Genomic DNA, 25,665 nt, shown 5'->3' on the forward strand with positions numbered 1-25,665 from the left:
CTGTGGGCTCCAATGATCATTCCTCTTTCCACCTCACTCGGTTTGCGTCGTCTGTCCATATTGACTGCTGTAGCTGGTATGAGTGTATTCTCAACCGGCAATGCCTTTTACAGGTTGTACGACGTGTACAGACGATCCCGATCACTTTTTGAGGGGTGTCCGGTGACGAATGGCAACATAGGGTATATTTCTATCATGCTTAAAATGGCACTCTTTCTATGCTTTGTCACATCACTAATAACAGTATATTTAGGTGACCCTTCCAGGATAATATTCAAGGGAAAAAAAATATAATGAAAAATATTTATATAAAAATATGTTTATTCTTGTATCCACAGTATGATTACCTGACAGATATGATGCAATGAATTGATGATTGATGCTGATGGTATCTGTTAGAAAAAAAAGAAAAAACTATCAGTAGTAATTTATAAACTGTTACTCTGCTCTAGAGAAGGTCAATAATGTTTATTCTCTTTTATAATAATTCTTTGATATGCTAATTAATTAGTACATGTAAACAAAATGTCTAGGTAGGGGTGTACAAAAGTTAACAATTAGTCTAAACCAATTTATTATGTATTTTTAGGTTCTTATATCCACTGTATATCTACTATGTAACTCTTAGAACATTGAAGAAAAAGTAGCCATTTTAATTTTTGAAAGGAGGGCAATTGGAAACAGATGCCAACCAAACATATACAGGGTGTTTCTGTGACCTTGAATCAAACTGACAGGGTGGATTGAGACTGACCCCAGTACCAATATGAGATGAGGAATCCAGGTCAGGAAACGCATCGTTAAAAAGTTTTAAGCCAAAACTAGTTGGATCTGCTATGACAGTGGAATAAGACAACTTAAATATGTGGCTTGCAGATGGAATATGGACATTCAGGGTGCACTGGCTGGCAATTCGGTGTCGAGCCAAGGGTTACACCTTACATTCCATACTGGCAAGAATCCTTGCTGCCCGTGATATTGTCAGTATGACTTAAGGGATGTTAGAGGGGATGCGGCAGAGCTTCCTACAATGCTGTCGTGCCGGAATCGATGCTTGAGACTGCCATTTTGAACACCTACTGTAATGTTTTCGTCTTCGAGTGCTACGGTACACTGTAGTAACGTCTGTATTATATCTACAAGCCGCATCAGTTGTTTTATTTCACTGTCATAGGCAGCCCAACTTTTTCCAGACCAGGGTTTATCTCATATTGGTATACTTGGGTTAGTCTCAATCCACCCTGCCAGTTTGATTCGAGGTCATGAAAACAACCTGTATAAACTCTCGATGAGAGTGGGGTAGGTTAGTTGTTGGAACTGTGACTTGGAACAGAGAGGCTGTTTTGGTCCCCTGAGTTCGCATTGGAGCACAGATATCCAAAAATGGATGCTGTGAAGAAATTAGACCATCGGGCTAGCTAGTGCCTTGGTGTATGAATTTTTGATTGATTGAGTTGGTGTTTTAAGTCCACTTATACACATTAAGGCTAATCGGGACTGGACCTACAGTTTAACCACTATGTGCTTCCACCAGGTATTGAACCCAGGACCCCTTGCTTTCAAGGCGACGGCACTACCACTGTGCCATTGGAGAGGCCTACAATTATTAATTGATTGATTGATTTGGTGTTTTAAGTCCACTTTATGCACAGTATGGCTAATCGGGACTGGACCTACAGTTTAGTGGGATCCGAACTATAAGCCTCCACCGGGTATCGAACCCGGGACCCCATACAATTAATAAGATTAATGCAGTGCTAACTAGGGCTGTACTGATATTGATAACAATGATTGAAAACTATAACAATTAAAAGTTCAAACAATCTTACAAGTGTCATTCAAGGCTGACCAACACTTTCATTTCTAAGAAAAAACTGTAAATTCCTACAAGCACCAAACAATGTGAGTTTTTTTCAAAGAAATTCAGGCAGTGCTGACATCATTGTGTCAGTTCGCTGAGTTCTTTGGTGTAGAAGGAAGTAGACAGCTGTCATAGCCACTGAAGAACATCTTCAATTTCTTCCCTCTCATATGCTCTCTAAGCAGCTCAAACAAATCTGATAATTACTGAGGGCTAAGTTCCGAGTGTAAGAACATGGAGCAGAAACCTTTCGGAGAGTTGTTGCTGTCAAATTGACCATGTGGGGCCGTGCATTGTCATGGTGAAGAAACATATGCAGAAAGCATCTAGGAGTTATCTAGGAGTACTAGATAACTAAGCTAACAGAAGGATACGCTGTCACAAAACGTAAGACTTCAAGTCAAAATGCAGGACACATTCAGTCACAGTGCATAATATATATTACTCACAAATGTTAAATTTGACACATTTTCAGTTTAACCTTTTCTACACGAACCAGAGAAAACTGAGTTTATCCCAGGAGACAGTTTTTTTTCTTTTGTTGCTGTGTTTCAGAAAATCATGGAAAATATGTTCTTACGTGTATCATTATTTTTTAACATTTTTATCTGCAATGGGCCTCTTTCCACAAATATATATGTTACATTTTACACAAATTTTCTTATTTTCTTTTTTTCTGTAACAAATCTTTCACAGTAAAAAAAAATACATTGTGCAGAATTTTCTGAAAACTTATTTTGAATAGGTAATATAGAATTAATTTGACAAAATAACGTAAAAACTTCCTATTAAAATCAAAATCATCACTAACTGCAAAATCTGAAGCAGAATTCTGAAAAAAACTTCCTACAATGTGCATAAAATTATTCAATGCTATTCTCAAAAGTAGAAACATAACCATAACGTAATTCAATACGAGTACAAGTAAAATTCTGCAATGAAGAAAGCACATCTAGCTGTTTGAATTAGAAAGAGATGGTTACTATACACGTGCTCAAGAGATGAGGTGTGATTATAGCTTGTCGCTCATCTTCTTGGGCACTAAATGTACGACAGGCTTCATCACATGCCTGGAAAAGGTTGAAAATAATGAATGAATTTTTAAAATGATTATAGTAAATACATCATTGATCATACCTAGGGACATTGAATTTTCGCGATGCGCGAAATCGCGAAATGTGAAAAAAAGATGCAATTTTGAACATTCTGCACGTAACTACACCCCCAATGATGAAATATGCATGAGTTTTATTCGCGAAGTAATGCGAAATGTGTGCTTTTCCACGAAATAACCATGAAATATCATCAAATTAAGTAGAAAACACACAAAAATCGGCAATCGAGGTTGTGGGCGCAAACTGTCAATTTGTAACGAAACGTTTGCCTAAAGTTTCCTACCACTTGCAGCTGAAGAACGTTTTATCTTCGATCACATCACATATGGCCTCTAAATACTAAGTCTTGTATAGCAAGAAAAGTACTGACAATTGCAGTTGAAATCTAAGTACTTGTGTATGTGTACAGTATATAAAAATGAAGTAGTTTATCAATTTATAGCTCTTTTGTATGTTGTTTCCTCTCATGATGAAAAAGTGTGTGCCAATTTTTTTTTTTCCACCGCTGGTATATACCGTTAACCTAACATTTTATTTACCGCTCTCCTCAGTTTTTATTTACCATAAATTTGTCTCCCTAATCATACCATTTGGAACTCAATTGGAATGCTCTTTTCTTTGACAAAAATGTACTTTTTACTGTCTTTCATTTTGAATTTTGTGATTTAATGTTGCTATTCTGCCACTTTTGGCTAATTGTGTAATCGTGACGATGAGCATGAGTGACGATATGATGAAATTGATGAATGGACCCTCACAAAGAACACCCATGCCCAAGCTGGGATTCAAACCTGGCTAACCAAACCACTTCACCACTTTCATACACCAAGAATTAAATTATAACTTTCCCCCGAGACAGAAATAATTTAGGTAAATGTCTGTTATATCGGAGACACATTTCTTCATTTTTACAGAAGAAACTACTTACGGAAATGAGTTTCTGTAGTATTTTGAAAGTTCGTGGAGGTATTTTCTCACAATGCTGCACAACAAGAAATAAGCACTTTTGATATAATAAACTTGGATTTTGAGCAAAGCGACAACATTATGCCGTTGTTTCCATTATGTACCTGCTGATGGCACGAGAGTCGAAAGTCACGCGGTCTCGCCAGTGTTTCCAAACGTGCCTTTTTTTTACCAGAATTTTTTATTTTTTATTTTTTTAACTATGCTTACCTAACCTAAAACAACCTAACCTAACCTTGTTGGAAATGGTTCGTGGGGCTATCGTGAATGGTTTTTGGGGCTATCCGTCACTGCTTTGTGATGACATAATGAACACGAAAGCAGGTATTTTTCGGTTAAGAAGGTTGAAACACTGCATACCCACTCCAAATCGACAAAACACAAGCACGACGTGCGATGATCCACAGCTGTGCATGCCATATTGTATGTTCCACAACAGAAGGAAGGACCCGAAAGAATTACTCGTAATGTGAAAAATCGAGGTTATTTTTGTGTAAAAAGCATAATGGCACCTTCAACTATGTTCCGCAATACACAATTGGTAAGTACGAACCATTTAAAACTGAAAATATCCGATAGAAATGTGTCTCCGATATAACAGACATTTACCATAATTTCCCTACGATTTTTTTTCAAAATCCTACCAGAATCTGGAAATAAGACTAAAATGGCTGGGGAAGAGAGATGTCTGGTAATGATAACACAACCATTGCATCATTATTATATCCTTTACGATCCGTAATTCTATGCTCACAGTGGCACTTAATACTTATGTACTTACTCTGCACAAAATGGTTACATTCCATATCTCTTCTTCTGTAGAACTGGAGGCAGCTTCTCTATCAGGGAAGTGGGATTAACTTCGACAATCACAAATTCATCTTCACCCAAGGAGCCAATGAAAACAACATGCTGCAAAACAACAAAACCATTAGAACACATTTTTTTACATGAGCATACAGGGTGACAATTAATGAACTATATGAAATAAAACCATCCTAATTTCTGAACGGTTTGCGTGATGACGTCCAAACTGCGTGGCTGGCCACAGGGCATGATGGGAATTCGTATGAGCATGCGACTTGATTCGCAACTTTGAGAGAACATGTAGTGTTTGTGATGACAGTCAGGAGGTCATCGACAGCATCAATGTTAAGACACTTCAGCGGGTCATGCAGAATTTTGCTGTTCGTCTACGACACGTCATCGCCAGAGATGGCAGACATATCGAACATGTCATAACCTAAATCCGAATGTCTGTAGTGCCGTTTACATGTGCAATACAGTTTGTGTACTACGTGGTTTGTCACTAATTTCCATTTTATTTCATATAGTTCATTAATTGTCACCCTGTATGAAAGAGCATAAATTTGAAAAATCTATTGCTTTGTCTGTAAATAACTTAAAAATAGTGAAAAATTGTGGCACTTTGTTATTATCTTTTATGAATATAAACATATAATTCTGATGCTCTGGTTATGTAAATTAAATTCAGCCACCTGGTTACACATAATAATTAAGGAAGCTAAATGATCCATTCATGACATTCAAGTAACATTTGCCATTTTGCATACGAAACAAGTTGTTGCTATTTAGGATTTATAATTAAAATTTGATAAGTCTTGAGTTGAAAAATGGTTGTGTATTTCATAGTTGAGTTGTTACGCTCCAACAATGCAACATCCTTGACAAATTTAATTGAATAACTTGTTTCTTTTTTCTTTTTAGTAAATTTGTCCCATTAAAACTGTAGCATTAATCAAAATACAAATGAATGTCTATATTGAAGATATGTCAAAGTAACCAAAACAGTATACCAATATAGTATACCAATATGTACATACAAGGATTGCACATACACACCAAAATGTATGAAAAAGTAGCTGTTCCTTGTTACTGCATTACAAGTAACTCATTATTCCAAAACACTACAATATATACCCTCCCCAAATTATTTTGCAAACTGCTCCCACATCAAAGTAAGCCCATTTCACTTGATATTTTTAAATAATTAATTTAGTACGTTATCATATTAAATTATATCATTATCACATTATATTCTACTTTGGATAACAATATTTTATTTATTTAATATAATGTTGATCTACATAGAAATTAAAACACACTGTCCGAATTTTAGTCCCGCACCATGGCTGTGCGGTCTAAGGGACAAGCTTTGAGTTCATCTCTCCCAGGAAAAGCATAACAACTTATCCTGAGATTTCGGCCTGTATATGGGACTATAGTTCTTGTCTGGTCTTATGGCGGGCAGCCTACATACAGGCAAGGGAAGTGGGGAGCGGGAAAGCAACCAATCCAGCACGATGAGAAACACAGCATCCTGTAGAACGAGATGCGAGCAGCACCTCCTCCAGTGATGCCATAACTCTCGGTGCCACCGCTATGGTCCGATGCATATTCCCTGCTCTCCACTTCTCTTGCCAGCATGTAGGCTGCCGTCTGCCGTAAGAGTAGACAAGAGCTCTAGTGACCACCCATTAGTGTGAGGAAATTGAGGAGTGTAACCCGGTCATAGAAAACCTACAATAATGACTGGGGGTTCGTTGTTCTGACCACACATCCCTCCGTACTGGCTGGATGATCTCCCCCCCCCCCCCTCTGGTGGGAGCGAGGCCGGCAGTCGGTAGGTACGCACTAGCCCTCACTGTCTGTTTTATCTCAATTTCGGAGAATGATACAGAGTCAATTCGAGTAGGAGCTTCAAAATATGATGTCGATCCAGCATCGTGAAGACACATGGGGGGGGGGGGGAGGCTGAAAGCAATAACAGCAGACACCAATCTAAAAAGCCCAACAATTGCAGCAGAGGGAATCTACCCACTGACCATGCATCACCCAGTCAAAACAAACTTGGCAGATCTTCGCCCCCAATGAGCTGAAGCACAATGGAGTATAGTTTACAGTACAAGTCACCATCAAATGCAAGTGCTCCCCTGTTCTTAGCACCATGCCATGGAAGCATATAAGGGGTGTGGGGGTAACGCCCCACACTTTCTTGATCCGGTCGTGAGTGGGGGTGATGTGATCAGCATCATGCCCCTGACCGCCTTTACCCCCCAGGTACCCATGTCATTCGACGCTGGGTGGATGCCGGGGCCGCTTCCGTTAGAAAAGTTCCCGGATTTGAACCGGCCTGGGATCAAACCCGGGACCTTTAGCATGGTAGTCAGACGAGTTACCTACTGAGCCACCGCGGCCACTTGTTAAATATACCAACTTAGATTAACATACACAATTCCTTCCTAGTTGAAGTTTATTTTTGCCTGTACTTAGATTTGGTTTCCAGGGATCTAATGGTCTCTCAGAGAAGGAGTGGAAATGAGCATTTACAACAATATCATTCAGAAAATTACCTCAAAAATAAAAAAAAAAGTGTTGCAAATGGATTTATACATTTAAGAAATGAAATACAATTATAGATTTTCTTGTTAATTGTACCAGTTGAAAAAAAATAAAGAAAATGTTTTTCTTAAAAGTATGCATAACCACCACTGAATATCACAAAATAATACAGTAAATGTTACTATTAAAGTGTTCTTATTTTTATTCTTGCATCAATGTTTAATTTTAGTGTTTTCAAGCTTACACTTCCAAGATACATACACAGCACTACATGACTAGTCACTCTTTGCGTCCTCTTCTTCGTTTCCTCCAACGTAGTGTAAGCTTGAAAAGGTTCTTGGAGAACCAGAATGAAACTTCGCTGTATGCATAACTTGAATCTACATTCCAATACACAGTAAACTAGGTATTCACATTTCAAAGATAGCATGTCCCTGCTTTGGCCATAAAAATACGTACTAGCATGGTTCCACTCTAAGAACATTACAAACAAAAAATTAGCAATACCTTGTACTTCTTGCACACACTGAAGGCATGATCAGGTGTGTTCGCTTTTGGAAACTGTGAACTTTGACTGCTTTCAACACTGTCTACACCTGAAGAGTGCAATCTTGGGATCTTGGCTTCACATTCAGGCAATTCCTGAAAACAAAACATGACAGGAGAATTAAATAATGCAATGAAAGGAAAAACAATGTAATATTTATGAACTATTTGCTTTTGATTTGATTCTTGTTACATATAGTGTCGATTTTCTGCCACTATTGACTAATCGCAACGATGAGGATGAGTGATATGATGGAATCGATATGAAGGGCGGTCACAAAGAACATGCATGCTCAAGCTGGGATTCGAACCCAGTACCTCTAGTGTTGTAGCATGCAGTGCTAACCATTATGCCATGGAGGTTGGCTTACGAACTATTGCACAAATGTTTAATTTGAAATTTTACCATCAACAACAGTTTTAGAATAATTTTAATTATAAAGTAACATAAATGATGATACTAGGTTGCATCAAAAAGTAAGGTGAATTTGTCTGTAAAATCCACACTTTTTTGTGTAGCTAATTTTGTATGTGTCAGATACCAAGGTGTTGCAAGTCTGACGGCAATTACAGTCTTCTACGTCAACCCGTCTGGTACCTAGAGCAATTCAAAGATATCACAACGACTTGAACATTACTCCAAGGAGGAGGTGCGCAGTGTTATCGTTTTTTATGGGTCAAGGGAAAGAAACCATCTGACATTCATCGAGAATTGTTGGAGATCTATGGAGAGAGTGTTATGTCGCAGAAACAAGTGTATGTGTGGTGTAACTCATTTGCAAGTGGTAGGAGTAGTGTGACAGATGATGACAGAAGTGGCAGACCAGCAACGTCCATCACCGACAGCAATGTGTGAGACGTATGGTTCAGTGAGGAGTATCGTCCATGACCAACTTGACTTCAGGAAAGTGTGCACGTGCTGGGTACCCAAAAATCTGAGTGAGGACCAAAAACACCACCGAATGGGCGTTTCCCTGACCCACCTCACACGATATGCCCACGAAGGCAGTGGTTCCTATGTCAAATTTTAGTGTGATACCATGTGTCAAACATACTAGTTTCATATTTTTTTCTATGCACGTTTTTCAATAAATCGAAAATTCACCTTACTTTTTGAAACACCCTAGTAGTATATCATCTTGCACTTTTGAATCTTCACAAAGCACTTATGTTTGAATTTTTCTTGTTTTATGCAACTTTTCAACCCCTTTAGGCTAATCGCAACAATGAGGATGTGACTTCCTTTGTTTTCATGTCTGCACCCTAATTTTAAAACCAATATCATTGTTAATAATAAAAATTGAAAAACGATATATTTTGTAATAAAATAATCTGGACCCCAATCCACCAGTGATACATATCAGGCATTGTAGATATTAGGGTAGATATTAAAGGTCGATTTTTCTTTTATTGTTGTATCATATACATGGAAGTCTGTAAGAACTCATGCAATGTCTGACAGGAGTCTACCTCGACTCTAATACTCTGAAATTTGCTTTAGAATAGGACACACATTTGGAAAACTGCTGACTCCCACAACTTTTAGTTTCCACTTAATATCTGCAATGCCTCATATACCTAGGTAGTAAAAGTGTAGGCTGAATTCCATTCAGTCTCTGTGTACAGTGACGAATTAAGGTGGGTGCTATTGATGCTGCAGCATTAGGCCCATTCCTGAAATAGGCCCAGATGAAAACAGACGAGAATTTTCCGAAAGCTGAACAGTTTTCTTTTGCTACATTAACCTGAAAATAAATCTTAGAATGAAATTTGGAACCCCAATTTCGGACGCCTAGACACAGCGTTACTTATTGTACAGTTAATATTATTCTTTGCACTGTGATGTAACTATAACGTCGTTGTGTTTATTGTTCATTGAAGGTTTCAAGTTAATGCTATCAATTTTACGTTAAACAGTTTACTTAGTAATTTAGCTGCGTTTTTTGCAATATCTTGGCGATTGTTGCCACTTTATTATTGTTCGGTAAGTGCGACGTAGTAAATTTTTCACCTTGAAAGTTAGTTGTACAGAAAAAAATCGACGGTATTTCATTGTTTCAGCATCAAGCCCACTTTCGTCTTAATCCGGCCCTGTCTGTGTAACATTATCATCTTTAACTACAATTTAAAAACAATTAATTTTAAAGCAGTGATGAACATTTTTTTTTGTTTTAGTAAATCTCTAATGTACAGGGTGGCTCAATAAGTCACTTAACACCCTCAGTACAAGGCCACTGCGGCATGGAATGTGAAAATGGCGATGACCAATCATTGCCTGGCCAAGGGGGAACCACATTGACGCCACCCACAAGGTCGGCGGCCATCTTGATGTCCGCCATCTTGAATTCAACTTCAGAATTTTAAATGGGAAGGGGGTCGTGCGACATATCAAAATGGGCTAGAATTTCACGAGAAATGCAATGGTGAAGGTGTTTTCGACGTATCTTTAACCAGTAAAAAGTTATGACTGAATTCTTGTACCAATTTGCTCCTTTTCGAGGTGTTAGAAAAATGCCTTAAAATTTGTTTAGCGCGTCGGTAATGCATCGAGATCAAAGTGACGTCTATGGAGAGACGTTCGCATGCCATTGCACATTATTTTAATCGGATACATCCATGAAGAGCTGTGCATTATGAATTGTTGTCGCTAACAATTTACAGTGTGACGCTTCCTTTGAATTAAAAGTCCTTCACAGTGACAAGGCTAATGTTTATGTTCAGAAGGAAGTTTATAAACAGAATATTCGATGCTTTTTATCTGATAACCCATTTTCGACAGATCAAAGCTGAATGGTTAGTGTTGGTAAGTTAATGGTGTGGCGTGTTGTGTGGAACACGATTGGTTAGTCAATGTTCCATCAACGGAACCTTAAATGCTTAGGGCTACTTGGATTTGTTAAATAAACAGTTTTTTTCATCCTTGCTTATGGAAGAAGGTACTTTTTACAGAGTTTTTGCAATAGGGAAGAACACCAGAACACTTATGGGAACGTTATGAACCTGTTTTTGTCCAAAGTTAGTTATCAGATGACAAGGGTCGCATATTCTGTTTATGAACTTCCTTCTGAACATAAACATTAGCCTTGTCACTGTGAAGGACTTTTAATTCAATGGAAGCGTCACACTGTAAATTGTTCGCGACAACCATTTATAATGCGCAGCTCTTTCTGGATGTATTCGATTAAAATCGTGTGCAATGGCATGCGAACTTCTCTCCCTAGACATCACTTTGATCTCGATGCATTACCGACGCGCTAAACAAATTTTAAGGCATTTTTCTAACACCTCGAAAAGGAGCAAATTCGTACAAGAATTCAGTCATAACTTTTTACTGGTTAAAGATACGTCGAAAACACCTTCACCATTGCATTTCTCGTGAAGTTCTAGCCCATTTTGATATGTCGCACGACCCCCTTCCCATTTAAAATTCTGAAGTTGAATTCAAGATGGCGGACATCAAGATGGCCGCCGACCGTGTGGGTGGCGTCAATGTGGTTCCCTCTTGGCCAGGCAATGATTGGTCATCGCCATTTTCACATTCCATGCCGCAGTGGCCTTGTACTGAGGGTGTTAAGTGACTTATTGAGCCACCCTGTATATGTGCCGCGGTAGCTCGGTCTCCGACTGGGGAGAATTGGAATTTTGTCCACCTGTTCAAGTGGCTCGGAGCCCACCCAGCGTCGTATAAAGTGGGCACCTGTAGGAAACTTGATTGGGGGGGTAAAGGCGGCCAGGGGCGTGGTGCTGATCACATTATCCCCACCTTCGGCCGTAACAATAAAGTGTGGGACCCTAACTCCGCACCCCCTACACGCCTTCATGGCTTGCTGTAAAGCACAAGGTAGCACTTTGCTTTTTCATTTACTATACGTCCCGATTTTGTCGGAACAGAACTTTCTAATTTCTACGTGGACTTTCTTCCAAGTTCCGTAGGGATGTAAATAGGCTCCAGTTTCTCTTGACACAATTCATCCATGTTATATTTCGTTATAAAAACCACGGCCGATATCCTGTGTGTGGGGAGGGGGGAGCTATAATTCAAACATGTGAGGTGATACTTTTCTCACTACTCCATTCTCCGATTCTTCGTATCAGAAATAAATCTTAATTCCACACACTGAAAATGTAGCACTTCCTACATCTTAGCATGCAAATATCTAGCAGCAAAGTAATGTGTAGGCAGTAGGCACATAGTGGTTCGGATACCACTTTAAACTGTAGGTGCATCCCCGATTAGTCTTACTGTGCATAAAGTGGACTTAAGACACCAAATCAACCAACTAACACAATCCCGTTATTGTCCAGATTATCGAAACCAGAAGCTTCGTCGCGAATAACATAAGCAGGAAGACAATGTGAAATTACCGAACAGAAACAGAACCTAAAACCTAGAACGGCTAGATTGGATTAAATCGACGATACAGCACGCGTTCTGAAATGAAGAAGAATACAAAAGTTGAAGGACCTCGATACACACACACACACACACACACACTTTTCCTCGCCTCAATGGTAAGGTATCTTTCTTGCACAGAAGCCTTTACGTAGGCCTTCAAGGCCACGACGAGAAAGTGTTCTACATGCAATGACGGGACCAAAAAACACGTCTAGTTTGATATGGAAGCTGTGTTCCTCCTTATTTCGTACGTTATTGTTAACAGGAACACGGGCCTCGTCTGCTAACCCCAGTTTCGTAGAGCAGACGCCTGTTTGCCACCCTTTGGTTCAGTGACCTTCGCTCGTAGTTAGCAAGAGTGAATGACTCACCAGATACCTGTTGCCTGTGAGCTTATACAAGAATAGATATTTCGTTAGCGTCTGTAAGTATTGTTTCGTCTGCAGTTATATCAGTTAACGTTCGAATTGTTTCCTAATGGTTACGTTATTTATAAATTAGTTCTCGAGAGTGACCTTTCTATCTATTTGCCCGAGGCGGGGGGGGGGGGGGGCGTATACAGCCTGCATGTATTATTTTTTTCCTGAAACAAGAAGAAATTCCAAGACAAAAAAAAGAGTCGTAGAAGAGTAGTTAACAAAAAAGAAAGAAGAAAACGAAAATGTAAATGTTTAAATAAATTATTGTATACAGGGTGGCTCAAAAAGTCACTTAACACCCCCTTCCCATTTAAAATTCTGAAGTTGAATTTAAGATGGCGGACATCAAGATGGCCGCCGACCGCGCGGGTGGCGTCAATGTGGTTCCCCCTTGGAGTGATAACGATTGGTCATCACCATTTTCATGTTGCGCGCTGCAGTGGCCTTGTACCGGGGGTGTTAAGTGGCTTTTTGAGCCACCCTGTAGATTAGTTCCAGCATAAAGTAGGCACCAATGAGTTACTTGCATTATACTACAGTATTAATTATTATTATCCCAATTGTATCATACCCGTTGGACAAAATAATAAAAACATTTTTTGAAAATGTCTTTGGAATTAGAAATTCACTTCATAATACGCGTAGTAAAAGGGTTAACAAGTGTATTAAGGTAATTTTAAAAAAAATCATTCCAGACAACTTTGCCTACAGATAGCGCGTGGTACATTTTGCTCAAGAGCAGAGACTAAGTAGTGTTGCCACTTGCAACAGAATTCGAAAATTTACAGTAATCAGAACATTTCAGGGCCAAGAGTTATTGTAAATTGTCATGTGTTTGTATAGTCAGTACTCAGATACATCTTGCCTCAGTCTGTTCACAAGATGCAGCCCTGCTAGTGTTGCTAACCAACATTGTATGCCACTAAAATGTCGCTCTTTTCACTTTGCCCATGCAATCCTTATTCCTAAATTCCATTGGTCTCAACCCTAGAATCAGCATAACGGATGTCCGTCACAACACTTTGATTTACGACAATTTCTTATCTCATCCCTCCTCTCCCCAACTGGCATTTAGAGGAAATAACAGACGAACCGTTAATATATTTCTACAATTTCCTTTATGAAATAAACTGACAATCAAAATTAATTTGAAGTATCTCAATGTATGAGACTTCATAATGCAGAAACAATTCAGTGTAAGTACAGGGTGTTGCAAAAAAAAAGTAAAGTATTCAGAACGCTATGTTCTTACAACACCCTTTATATCTTCCAGTGACGTATGCCGAGTCCAAGATATAGGCTATCTCATTATGACATGTGGTGCTAGGCTATGAAAGCAAGGATAAGACTAGAGTCGCGTAAACGCCGTATATAAGTGGAGAGACGCCCCTAATTTTGATTCTTCTCGGCGTCTTCAAGTAAGCAACTTTGCCATGCAGGTTGCAAACTCTTAAGAAACCAGGTTACTAACTCTACAATCATCTTATTAAAATGAACAACTTCATTCACAATTTCTCTCTATTTTTGTGGGAAAGCCATAACAGATAGCATGGCTAGCCTAGATACACTCCTGATATCTTCCAGTTTTCGTGATATAAGCGAGCAAATATGGGGTTACGTGACTTTTGGAATACCCTGTATATTGCATTAATTTTTATTTTTGTTATGCCCACTTTGTGTTCAAATGGGCGAATCAGGACTGACTTGCAGTTCAAAGATGGTCTAATGTGCCTCGACTGGGGATCGAACCCGTGACTTTCAAGCAGTGTTAGGCTGGGGCTGCGTAGTTTTGCAACTAAACGTAACAAACACAAAACAATTCCTAGCCAACCAACTGTATGGGCGCGGAAAAGAAGATTTCTGAAATCAGCGAGTATAAGAAATGACGTACGGCGAAATAACATCATGGAAAGGGGGGGGGGGGAGGAAGAAATACTGAAATTTCGACCTTAACCGTTCACTTCGTCCATTAACATCCGCATGGATCCCTGTTTCTTTTTCTGCACACAAATTCCTGGCAATTGAATTCAAACAGCATTCAATTCGAGCAATCCAGATAGACTGTGGAAGCCATTTGCTCCAGGCATTATTGCATCGTCAAGCGGAGAGGTTTGGACCCAAGAACTCTGCAAACCGGGGTAAGTAAGTACCTACAAATTTTCTCCGGATGGACCTTGCGAGTCCAAAAGGGGGGATTCCTAAAAGGAAGCAAGCAAAAAAGAGAACAAGGAACTTCAAGGAACAGAGCCATATATTCCAATCTGAGAGCCTAACAAGCAGACAATACTCGCTATCAAAAAGCTCCCGAGCTCGTTGGATAAGCCTATTTCATCCCGTTCCTCAACTGCCGAATGGATATTGCCCGTTGTATATCGCGTTTATGTCGAAAGCCGGACTGCCCCACGAGACAACTTGGCAGAAGACTTCAAATCAGATTACTCCACGGTCGATTTGTGCAATTACACATGCTTTGAGGGGGAACGAAACTTGAGCAGAGTACTTATGTCGATTCCACATGCCAATATCCAATCAGCTTTCCGCATGCATCTTGTTTTCATGGTCTACGTTCAGGTCCGCGCTCGGTCTACGTTCACGTCCGCGCTCGTTCTTTTCTTGTGCTCCACTGTTTATTGGTGCCATAAGACGTTAGATGCAACGTGTAAGGCATTTGCGTCAGCCGAAATTGAACCTAAACGACAAAGTGACGACGCAGTATCTCCGATTCGTCTCATTGAAATTCTCGAGCTACAAGTAGAAACAGTTACATGATACTGCATAGAGTACAGATTTATAATGTGCGTGTAGTCATGAGGAAAAAGGCGGTTTTCTACGGGCTCATATTTTTTGCTTAGAAACTGGTCGTAAGCATGAAAGCTTGCTACAGATATGAAATATTTGTTGATGCAATAATAATAATAATGCGAATGTTTTGTGAAATCCCTGAGTTGCTCCTGTAACAAGGTAAAAGTAATTAAACTCCCCCCTCCCCGTTCTGAAATCAAGATACTTATTTGGACATTTACTTTACGAAACCAGAATGTATATAAATCAGACCTGGTCAACCCGTCTATTTGTGTACGAGCGCTCTCGTATGCATGCGTGGACTGAAGAGCGAGCATCAGTACTGCAGCGCTGTGGGAGGGACGGGAAGGGGGGCGAACTAGGCTGGAGGCTTCGTCGATCGCGTTCGTGCAGTGGGAAACCTCTTGTCGCCCGATTCCTAATAGTATAGTGTAACATTGTAATACTGGCAGGAGAAGGAGCAAGCTGCTTACTGGTCTTGAGGTGCATTTGTGCAGGCGGTAGGCTCGAACTGAATTGAGAGCTCGCTTGCTTTCACAAGTTCAAGCGAGTTGTTGAAGCCTGATATAAACCACGCCATACAAATAATATATATATATATATATATATATATATATATATATATATATATATATATATATATATCGGATCTGTAAAATTATCGGCGATTTTTACCGACAAACCAATATGCCTAAATCGGCCAAAATCGACTGATCTGGTCCATCCCAACTTCCGTGGCGGAGTGGTTAGTACAGCACGCTACGACGCCAGAGTATCCGGGTTCGAATCCCGGCCTGGGTGGTTGTTTTTGAGTGTTCCTTCATCAATTTAATATCACTCATCCTCATCGACGCGATTAGCCAAAAGTGGCATAAAAGACGCTAAATAAAAATTAATACGACATAGATATTGATCCGCTGATTTCAGTTGATTGGAAGAAGTTATCGGTTCAAGATACAATGAAACAACAGCTTCCACAAAAACGAACTCATGATGTCTCATTTAAAGAAACCGGCACATCTAAAGAAAACATCATATATGATAATGTTAATTCTTGGAGACTTTGACTTATCTTAAAGTTCGAAACATTCGTAGTACCAAGAAGTCATCCAAGCATGAACAGAACGTTTTTAAGCGGGAAAGGCTAACTCTGAGAAAACAAAATGGTGGTTCTAGTCATGGCCGAGACAGAGAATGTCCCTATGACTTTATGGTACGGTGCAATGCAAAGCTTAGCTATTGTTTACATTCACAAAATCTCAACAATCCACCCATAAACATATGTAGCTCTTGTTCACGAGATCAGTACAAATATGGAAGTATAAAGGTGCAGCTGTCACTGGAAAAATGTGTTATACGAGGTCTGTTTATTAAGTTAGGAGATCGCTTCAGTCACACACGCAACGGCACCACAAGTTTGTGTAGTTGCAATTTAAGATAATGAACATTGTATTGTAATGCAATAAATTAACTAATACACATGAAAGGATTCCATGCATTAATTTCTGTGGAATTTATATAAAATTCTGGGAGCCAACTTTCTTGTTCAAAATGATGGCCTGGTTAACTAATATGAAAGTAGTTAGGTTCTAATACTTAGAATGTTCGTTCACATCGAGTAGGAGATGAATTAATTTTTTAAAAAGCATTATTGGCCTTTCAGATGCAAGCTACAGATTTAATTTCTGAAGCCGATGTTTGACATCTCACTGCAAAACGTGCAAGGGAAGCAGCTACTTTCAATGATCTGTAAAATGCACCGAAACTAAGACGCATGCAGGCAAGATAGTGGGAAGAAAGTCGATATTTTTTAAGTGTTCTCAGTGCTCGTGCACAATGCAGTTTCCAGGTTTTATTGTGAATCTGAGAAACATAACGTCCTTTACAACCGAAAATAATATTAAATAAAAAGCCTGAGTTTCCAATTCTGCATTACTTTCAAGCTTGAGAATAAATGCGATAAAGTTCACCGAGTTGGGGAAGCGAGATGGGCTTCGCTCCGACCTCGAGATGGCAGCACGATCGCGTCTTCGAAACCTGGAAGTGCATTAAGACGGGCATTTCGTCCACTTTGCTTCTTTTGCCGTTCCTTGAAGATTAAGAAGGCAATGTCGGTTCCTCCCATTTGTGGCAAATTTCTTTACTCCGAGACGCAAATTCTTGTTCGCTTCGCTTCTTTCCCTCTCTAATGCCCGCTGCGCTCGCAAAAAGGTGGACATGTAACAGAACGGAAATGGAAGAAGAGACTTTTTTGACGACAGCTCAACAACCACTCAAGACGAGTTTTACTTTCCCCACCCCTCCCTCCTAGCACAATTCTTCAAAATGTTTCTGCATTACTGCTGTTATGGCGACTTGATATGAGTCGTCTAGTCTCGACTCAGAAAGCTCTGTGCTCGAGAGTGTGTGTGCAAATAATTGCACAATAAAAATAAATTACACTTTGTTCTATTATAAAATAATATATTGTCAACACAAAGTGTATTTTAAGTCTACTTCATGCTCATATAGGCTGGACCTACAGTTTATAAACGGTTCCGAGCCACTATGCTATCAAGGAGTTGAAAGTAATACACAGTACTAAATAAGCATAGTAGTGCTTATTAAAGACAGTCTCTTTATAAGCAACAGGTTTATTTACGAAGAGACTGTAATGAATCTATTAAGCATGCTTATTGTATCAAACTCGCCTTGCATTAATTGGATGAACCCAAAGCCGTTTCCGCTTTCGTAATTCCTTTTCTTTTAATGCTAGTGCTATAACAGCCAAGTCCGTGGTTGAAAATCTCTTAAACATCGTAATTAGCACAACCGGCAAGCTCTTAATACCCGAGACATCGGTGCACACTGGCAAGAAACCAACTCCAGACTGACGATGATCATACTTTAAGCGGAGCGAGCGAAGCTTGACCGCTAGTGTTGATACCCCATGGACGTCTGCAGGATTTTTTTTCAGGGAGGGGCAAGGAAGGTATTTTTCCCCGGGGGGGGGGGGGGCAAACAAGGTGCATTTTCCCCAATGATAGTGTTGTCCCCTCAAAAAACATTCCTTAAATTTGAATTTACCATGTTCGTGCAATAATGAACACGTATTATTGTGGCTGAGATGAAATTATATGTGTGAAATATATATTCTTTGTTGACTTTCATTTTCCAGGAGGGCCACGGCCTCCCTTCCGGACGCTCATGGATACCACCTGACCGTGAGCGGAGGGTGACCTGAGCGTAGATGTAAATCAAGCTTTAATCTCTCGAAAGTAGCAGAAGTGCGCGAATTAACGTGGGGAGGCCGGGGAACCCCCCAAATGTTTATCCCTGCCAGGGATTTTTTTTATCCCCCTCAAAGAAAATGGGATTGAAAGCATGTATGCTGCAGTGATTCCCAAAGTGTGCGCCATGGCTGGCTTACAGGGGCTCCGCGAAATGTTCTAATATTTTCACTGAAATGATATGACTGTTCCAAATATGTACTTATTTAGTACTTGTTACACACAAAATGTTTCTGAATTTGAAATATGCGTTTATTTTTTAACCAAGCAACCCAACCACACTAACAGAGTGTTGCAAGCATTAGATGGGTCTACAGTCTTGACTCATAGGCGTAACTTGGAAGAGGCAAGGGAAGGCACTTGCCCCCCCCCCCATCCCCCCAAAAATTCAGGGTTATTAAAATTTACAATTTAGGGGACCTGAGGACCAAAGTAATAAAGAGCAATATTTGTGATTTCGCAAACGTCAGAGTTATCTAGCAAATAATCCTGGACGCTGTTTTTATGGGATGGAAAACTTTTCGAATCTCTTCACCCAAACTTAAGCCCCAAGTTTGATTCTGCCCCCTCAAAATTAGGCCGAGTTTGATTCTGCCCCTTCAAAATTAGGCCGTAAAGCTGATTCTGCGCCCTACAAGTTAATTCTGCCTCCTCAAAATTAGGCCAAGTTTGATTCTGCCTCTCAAAATTAGGCCCAGTTTGATTCTGCCTCTCAAAATTAGGTCCAGTTTGATTCTGCCTCTCAAAATTAGGCCGAGTTTTGATTCTGCCCCTCAAAATTAGGCCCAATTTTAATACTGCCCCCTCAAAATGAGGCCCAATTTTAATTCTGCACCCTCAAAATTAGGCCCCGTTTGATTCTGGCGCCCCCTCAAAATTAGGCCCAGTTTGATTCTGCCTCTCAACATTAGGCTCCGTTTGATACTGCCTCAAAATTAGGCCCAGTTTGATTCTGCCCCCTCAAAATTAGGCCCCGTTTGATTCTGTCCCCTCAAAATTAGGCCCAGTTTAATTCTGCCCCTTCAAAATTAGGCCCCGTTTGATTCTGCCCCTTCAAAATTAGGCCCCGTTTGATTCTGCCCCCTCAAAATTAGGTCCAGTTTGATTCTGCCTCTCAAAATTAGGCAGAGTTTGATTCTGCCCCTCAAAATTAGGTCCAGTTTGATTCTGCCTCTCAAAAATAGGCCGAGTTTGATTCTGCCCCTCAAAATTAGGCCCAGTTTGATTCTGCCCCTCAAAATTAGGCCCAGTTTGATTCTGCCCCCTCAAAATTAGGCCCAGTTTGATTCTGCCCCTTCAAATTTAGGCTGAGTTTGATTCTGCCCCTTCAAAATTAGGTCTTAAATCTGATTCTGCGCCCTCCAAGTTAATTCTGCCCTCTCAAAATTAGGCCCAATTTTAATTCTGCCCCCTCAAAATTAGGCCCAAGTTTAATTCTGCCCCCTCAAAATTCAGCCCAGTTTGATTCTGCCCCGTCAAAATTAGGCCCAAGTTACGCCCATGCTCTGACCTATTGTGTCGCGGAAAAATCTTCGCACACTAAGGGCGCTGTGAAACGAAAAAGTTTGGGAACTCCTGGGCTAAAGTATACCAACTATGTAACAAGCACAATTGAAAACTCATTCCTGGTTCAGTCATGAAAGATTTCCCTGCCGAAAAGTAGGCAGCTGTGTTGCTTAAAGGAGGACACATTATGCAACTGATCAACTTCACCGAGCCGAAACAGCAGCAGGCTGTTTTCCACTTAAATTTTCATGGCATAGTGCTGATATTTTACATGTATTAAAGCGTTCACAAGAAACTTGTTGGTAGCCTAGGTTGACATTAAGTTTGAACTTGGCCATTTACATTTGGTGAAGCTTTCGGTGTTATTAGTTCGATAGCTCCTTGTGTATTAGTTTAGGTTTTATTAGAATGTAACTGTACTAAGTGTTTCTAAATTACACTTAAATGTTAGAGGAGAAGGTCTAAATATGGGCGAAGGTTTAAATATGGGTTTTGGAGTTATCAGCGCTCCCGGGTGCTGCAGCCTGGCAGAGGCTATTGGAACTGGTTATCTGTCAAGGACAAAGGTTGCGGCGCCAATTCGCAAGAGAAAGTGGTGGTTAGTTTCGGCCTTGGACGCTGTTATAGAATTGCGACCTCCGAAAACTTTTTGCAGGTATGTTTTAACTCAGCGTTTTCTGAATTCTCATCTGCTTTGTATAGGTTATGATATTAGCGGTACGTAAAACAAATGTGGGCTTTTATGATGCCATGATTTGTTTGTGGAATATGTACCACAGAGAGCGAAAATAAATTGAAGAAGAAAAATAGCGTGATGGTCTAAATATGGGCTATGTCATGAGGTCTAATGTTGAAATCACATTGTCAACATATATTTGGATGTTTTTCTTAATTTCGATTTTTCGCAATCCGCGTTATTTTCAAAACAATTGATTATTCATAAATATGAATTTTATAATGTTTTAGCGATAAATGACTGTTTTTTAAAAATAATAATTGATTTTTGTGATATTGCCACAAGTAGCCCATATTTAGACCACAATTTTGAAATACATCATTTTAACATTTTTTTTTAAAAAAAATGGAGACCTTTTATACTTTGGCATGCTATTACATTTAAGTATATATTTCATAGATATGCATTTTAAAGGCAGGTGCTTGCTATATTAATTTTTTCCTCCGAAAATGACAACATAAAAAGGGGGACCCATGTTTAGACCTTTTCCTCTATAAGATTGAATGCCCTAGGTTAGAACCAATATTCTAACGTACTTAGAACCACAAGTCAATAGTATAGTTTTACTAACCGGCAAGGTAAGATTGATTTAAATCAAGTGATTTAAAAAAATCAATGATTTCAATCACTTCAAATAAATACTTTATACAATAATGGACATAAGGAATTTGTAGATATCAGAATAACTTTGGTGAAAGTACATTAATCTCGTAATCATTTAATGGTGTTTATGAGGCTCTAAGAAAGGGGAAAAATATATGTACTGATGGGGTGAAGCTCATATGAAAGGAAGTGTAATATGTGAACTGTAAACACACTTAACTTTCTATCAAATTAAAATTCAATAATTTTTATAGGCAAAATTAGCAAGCATTTTCTGCAAAATAATTACAAAATACTAATCATGTTAAACCGTAAATAGGGTCATTATCATTACATTAAACTGTACGAGGGTCACTATTTATATTTTGAGCCTTGGCAACACTGATTGAAGTTAGGCGCGATTTGACGTTTACACGGAATCGTCTGGCATTATTGACCATAACGTACTTCAAATGTTTTGTCAATAGCTTCATTTGTGTTGTTTATGTTGACTTGGAGATTGCGCGACAACAATAAAATGGAATTAACTCGTGAACATTTTCGTGCGATGATTTTTTACGATTTTCGACGTGGATTATCAAGACAAGAGTGCATCGATCAACTTACTTCCACATTTGGCGATGAAGCCCCATCCTTTGCCACTGTGAAACGCTGGTATAACGAATTTAATCGTGGCCGCCATTCGCTCACCGACAAGATTCGCGAAGGTCGTCCAAAATCAGTTGTTGTTCGAGAAAACATTGATGCTGTGCAAAACTTAATACTGCAAAATCGTCATGTGACATACTGTGAGATTGAGGCAACCGTAGGCATTAGTTCCACCAGCATATATAAAATATTACATGATCATTTTGCTGTGAGAAAGGTATGTTCTCGTTGGATCCCACACAATTTAACAAAAACTCAAAAAGACGCTCGCGTCAATTGGTGCAAACAAATGCTCAATAAATACAATCGTGGTGCTTCAAAAGACGTATATAAGATTGTAACAGGTGACGAATCATGGATATATGCATATGAGCCGGAACGAAAACAGCAGTCGACTGTATGGGTGTTTCAAGATGAACCCAATCCAACAAAAGTTGTTCGCGCTCGAAGCACATCGAAACAAATGGTCGCCTGTTTTTTCGGGAAAAACTGGTCATGTGGCAACTGTGCCTTTAGAGGAACGTAGAACGGTCAACTCTGAATGGTACACAACAATTTGTTTGCCAGAGGTCTTCGGTCAAATACGGAAAACAAACAAACGCCGTCCGATCATTCTTCATCAAGACAATGCCAGCTGTCACACATCTCGTCTAATAACCGACTTTATGAACAGTCAAAAAATCGAATTGATGGGTCATCTGCCGTGCAGTCCTTATTTGGCACCCAATGACTTCGTCTTGTTCCCGAATGTCAAGAATAAATTGCGTGGACAACGATTTTCGTCGGCGGAAGACACCGTTGATGCGTTCAAAAACCATATTATGGAGGTGTCTCAAGAAGATTGGAAAAACTGCTTTGACAAATGGTTCGAACGAATGCAAAAGTGTATTGACCATAAAGGAGAATACTTCGAAAAACAATAAAGCAGTTTTCAATGCCAAATTCCTGTTTTTTCATTGTTAGGCTCAAAATATAAATAGTGACCCTCGTAAATACACATGGCAGCTTATATTTTGGAAACTGTCATTAAAATAATTGCCAAAATTCAGCTACAAATACTAAAACAAATATTTTAATTAGTAATTATATAGTGCATCCAGAATGTTTTATTTTCACTGGAAGAAAAGTTACTGAAATTATTGTAGTTTCATTAACACAATCAATAAACATTTCCAAAGTAGGTTCATACAGTGTCAGAAAAACAAAAATGTTTAATTACATGAATTTTTTATTTGCTTTAATCAAACTGTTCGAATATTTTACAGGGCCGTTTACCAAGGAAAGCATATATATATATATATATATATATATATATATATATATATATATATATAGCATATCTATATGTGGGGTGCGTCAAACCACGCAAGTCATTTTAAGGATTTTTTTTAAAATTAAAAAATTGATTTAAATAAAAAAATCAGATTTAAATTTTAAAAATAATCAAAATTGATTTTTATCCATAGTAACATATACAAATTTGCATACGCAGGAAAAGATACCCCCTGAAATGAAATCACAAATACGCCACTAAGTGGTCATCCCTCCCAGCAAAAGGCTTAATTCGCACAGTGAGTAGCAGTACATACATCACAACGACCAAGTATTGTCTTCTACTGCGACGCGATTAAGCACAACGGCTATTCACCGGGACACGAACTTACGACGTGAGGTCACAATCGCAAGTGAAGATTGCTTCCTGCTGCTACTCATGTCTTGCTGTGAGGGAGAAAGGACTTACGATGCTTAGAAAGATACTCTGTACTCAAACCTTTTTTGTAGCGATGAGTTTGAAACAGGACGGAGTGCATTAAAGAGCTGATTCAATGCGCGTTTCAACCGTGTGACGCAGTTTGGCCTGTGTTGATTTATAAAACGACAAGCATCCCAGCGATGCTGACCGAGAAGAAGCATGCTCAGAAAAAAATCGGGTGGTTGTTCTTGGTAGTCATGTTTATAAATGACACACGCAATAAATCGTGAATAAACATAGACGATTCTCCCTACTGACGTCTAGTTAAAATGTGAAACAAAACTTTCATCAGGGGCGGCTCAAGGTATTCTTTTTTTTACCCAGGAGAGATGAATGTTTGCCCCCCCATCTTTCTACCCGTGTAATAAAAGCATGTCCATATTATATACTTAAGGTTCTAATGGCGAAAAATTATAGCCTTATTTTTAAAACACTTTAAAGTGTTAGTTAAAGAACACGTTTCTTTTAGGCATGTGTTTATACAAGGTTCGCCCATAAAAAAATAACTTTTTCTTAGGAAATAAAAAGTAATTACCTTCAAATGACTTAATCACCTTCAAAATAATCACCAGTGGAGGCAATACACTTTGACCAGCGTTTGTACAGGTCTTGGAAACACTGTTGATAGTCATTGACAGTAAGTGTCAATACGAGTAACATTTAATTTAATGTCCGCGACGTCGTCAAATCTTCGCCTTTCCTTGGGAAAAAGGAAAAAATCAGCAGGCCATAAGTCCGGAGAATATGGAAGGTGATTGATCACTGTCACTGATGCTTAGCAAGGTATTGTTGTACAGACAATGCGGTATGAGGCCGAGCATTATCGTGTAACAGAAACCATTAGCCAGAATCACAGAGGTCCTTCCTAACCCGCTTCATCTTGTTTCTGAGCCGACCAAGCACTTCCTTGTAATACCACCGATTGATTGTTTCGTTTTCAGGGACAAATGTATGGTGGATCAGTTCTTGGGAATCAAAAAAATGCGATCAGCAGCATCTTTGTCTTCGATTTCGACATCCGTGTTTTTTTCTTTACGGGCGAGAACTGTCCTTTCCACTGCGCACTCTTGTCTTTTTCATAATGCTGCATCACCATACACTGCCCGTATCATCTGTAACGTTTCGGTAAACGATTTACCCAATTTGTAACAAAACTTTATGCTGTAACGGTAGCTCTTTGCAGTGTTGCCAGAATACGGTACCTTTTTATTTGGTTTGGTTCTTTTCTTTGTTTTGACACTTCGGTTTCTTTATGGGCGGACCTTGTATAATACCTACATAATGATATCAAAATAACAGCAGCTTAAATTGCTACATGATTTTACAATCTACTTATGGTATGGAGCAGTAACCTCAATTGCTTGTCAACAATAAATCCAACCCTTTTTAAAACAAATAGCCACGCACCCGATGGAGGTACATAGTGGTTTAGATCTCACTTTAAACTATAGCTCTAGTCTCGATTAGCCTTTCTGTGTATAAAGTGGCCTTCAACTCAAACAAACTAATATTTCTGTGTAATCAGAAATAATGCTTTGGGGTAATCAAGGGGGACATTCCGGTTTGGGGGCCCCCTAAAGCCGTACCCAACTTTCATTGAATCTGGCGTGCAACAGCTGAAAGAAAAGTCATCCGACCACTCCACTGAGGATCTCAGAACTTTATTTCACCTTTTGCATACC

The 25,665-nt window shown here is 39.3% G+C and overlaps 1 protein-coding gene across 1 annotated transcript in view; it reads right to left on the reverse strand.

The window, feature by feature from the left end:
* Positions 1-318: 318 nt before the first annotated feature.
* The window catches only part of l(3)72Dn (UTP4 small subunit processome component l(3)72Dn), a 136,681-nt gene continuing 111,334 nt past the window's right edge, over positions 319-25,665 (reverse strand). Inside the window, exons 14-16 of the mRNA XM_083143707.1 lie at positions 7,813-7,947; positions 4,724-4,854; positions 319-392 (exon numbers count right to left, since the gene is read on the reverse strand). Coding sequence (XP_082999833.1) covers positions 4,738-4,854; positions 7,813-7,947 — 252 coding nt within the window. The 3' untranslated portion in view covers positions 319-392; positions 4,724-4,737. The remainder of the gene's footprint in view (positions 393-4,723; positions 4,855-7,812; positions 7,948-25,665) is intronic.

This window comes from Lepisma saccharinum, chromosome 22 (genome assembly GCF_977018435.1).
Source record: "Lepisma saccharinum chromosome 22, izLepSacc3.1, whole genome shotgun sequence".
NCBI lineage: Eukaryota > Metazoa > Arthropoda > Insecta > Zygentoma > Lepismatidae > Lepisma > Lepisma saccharinum.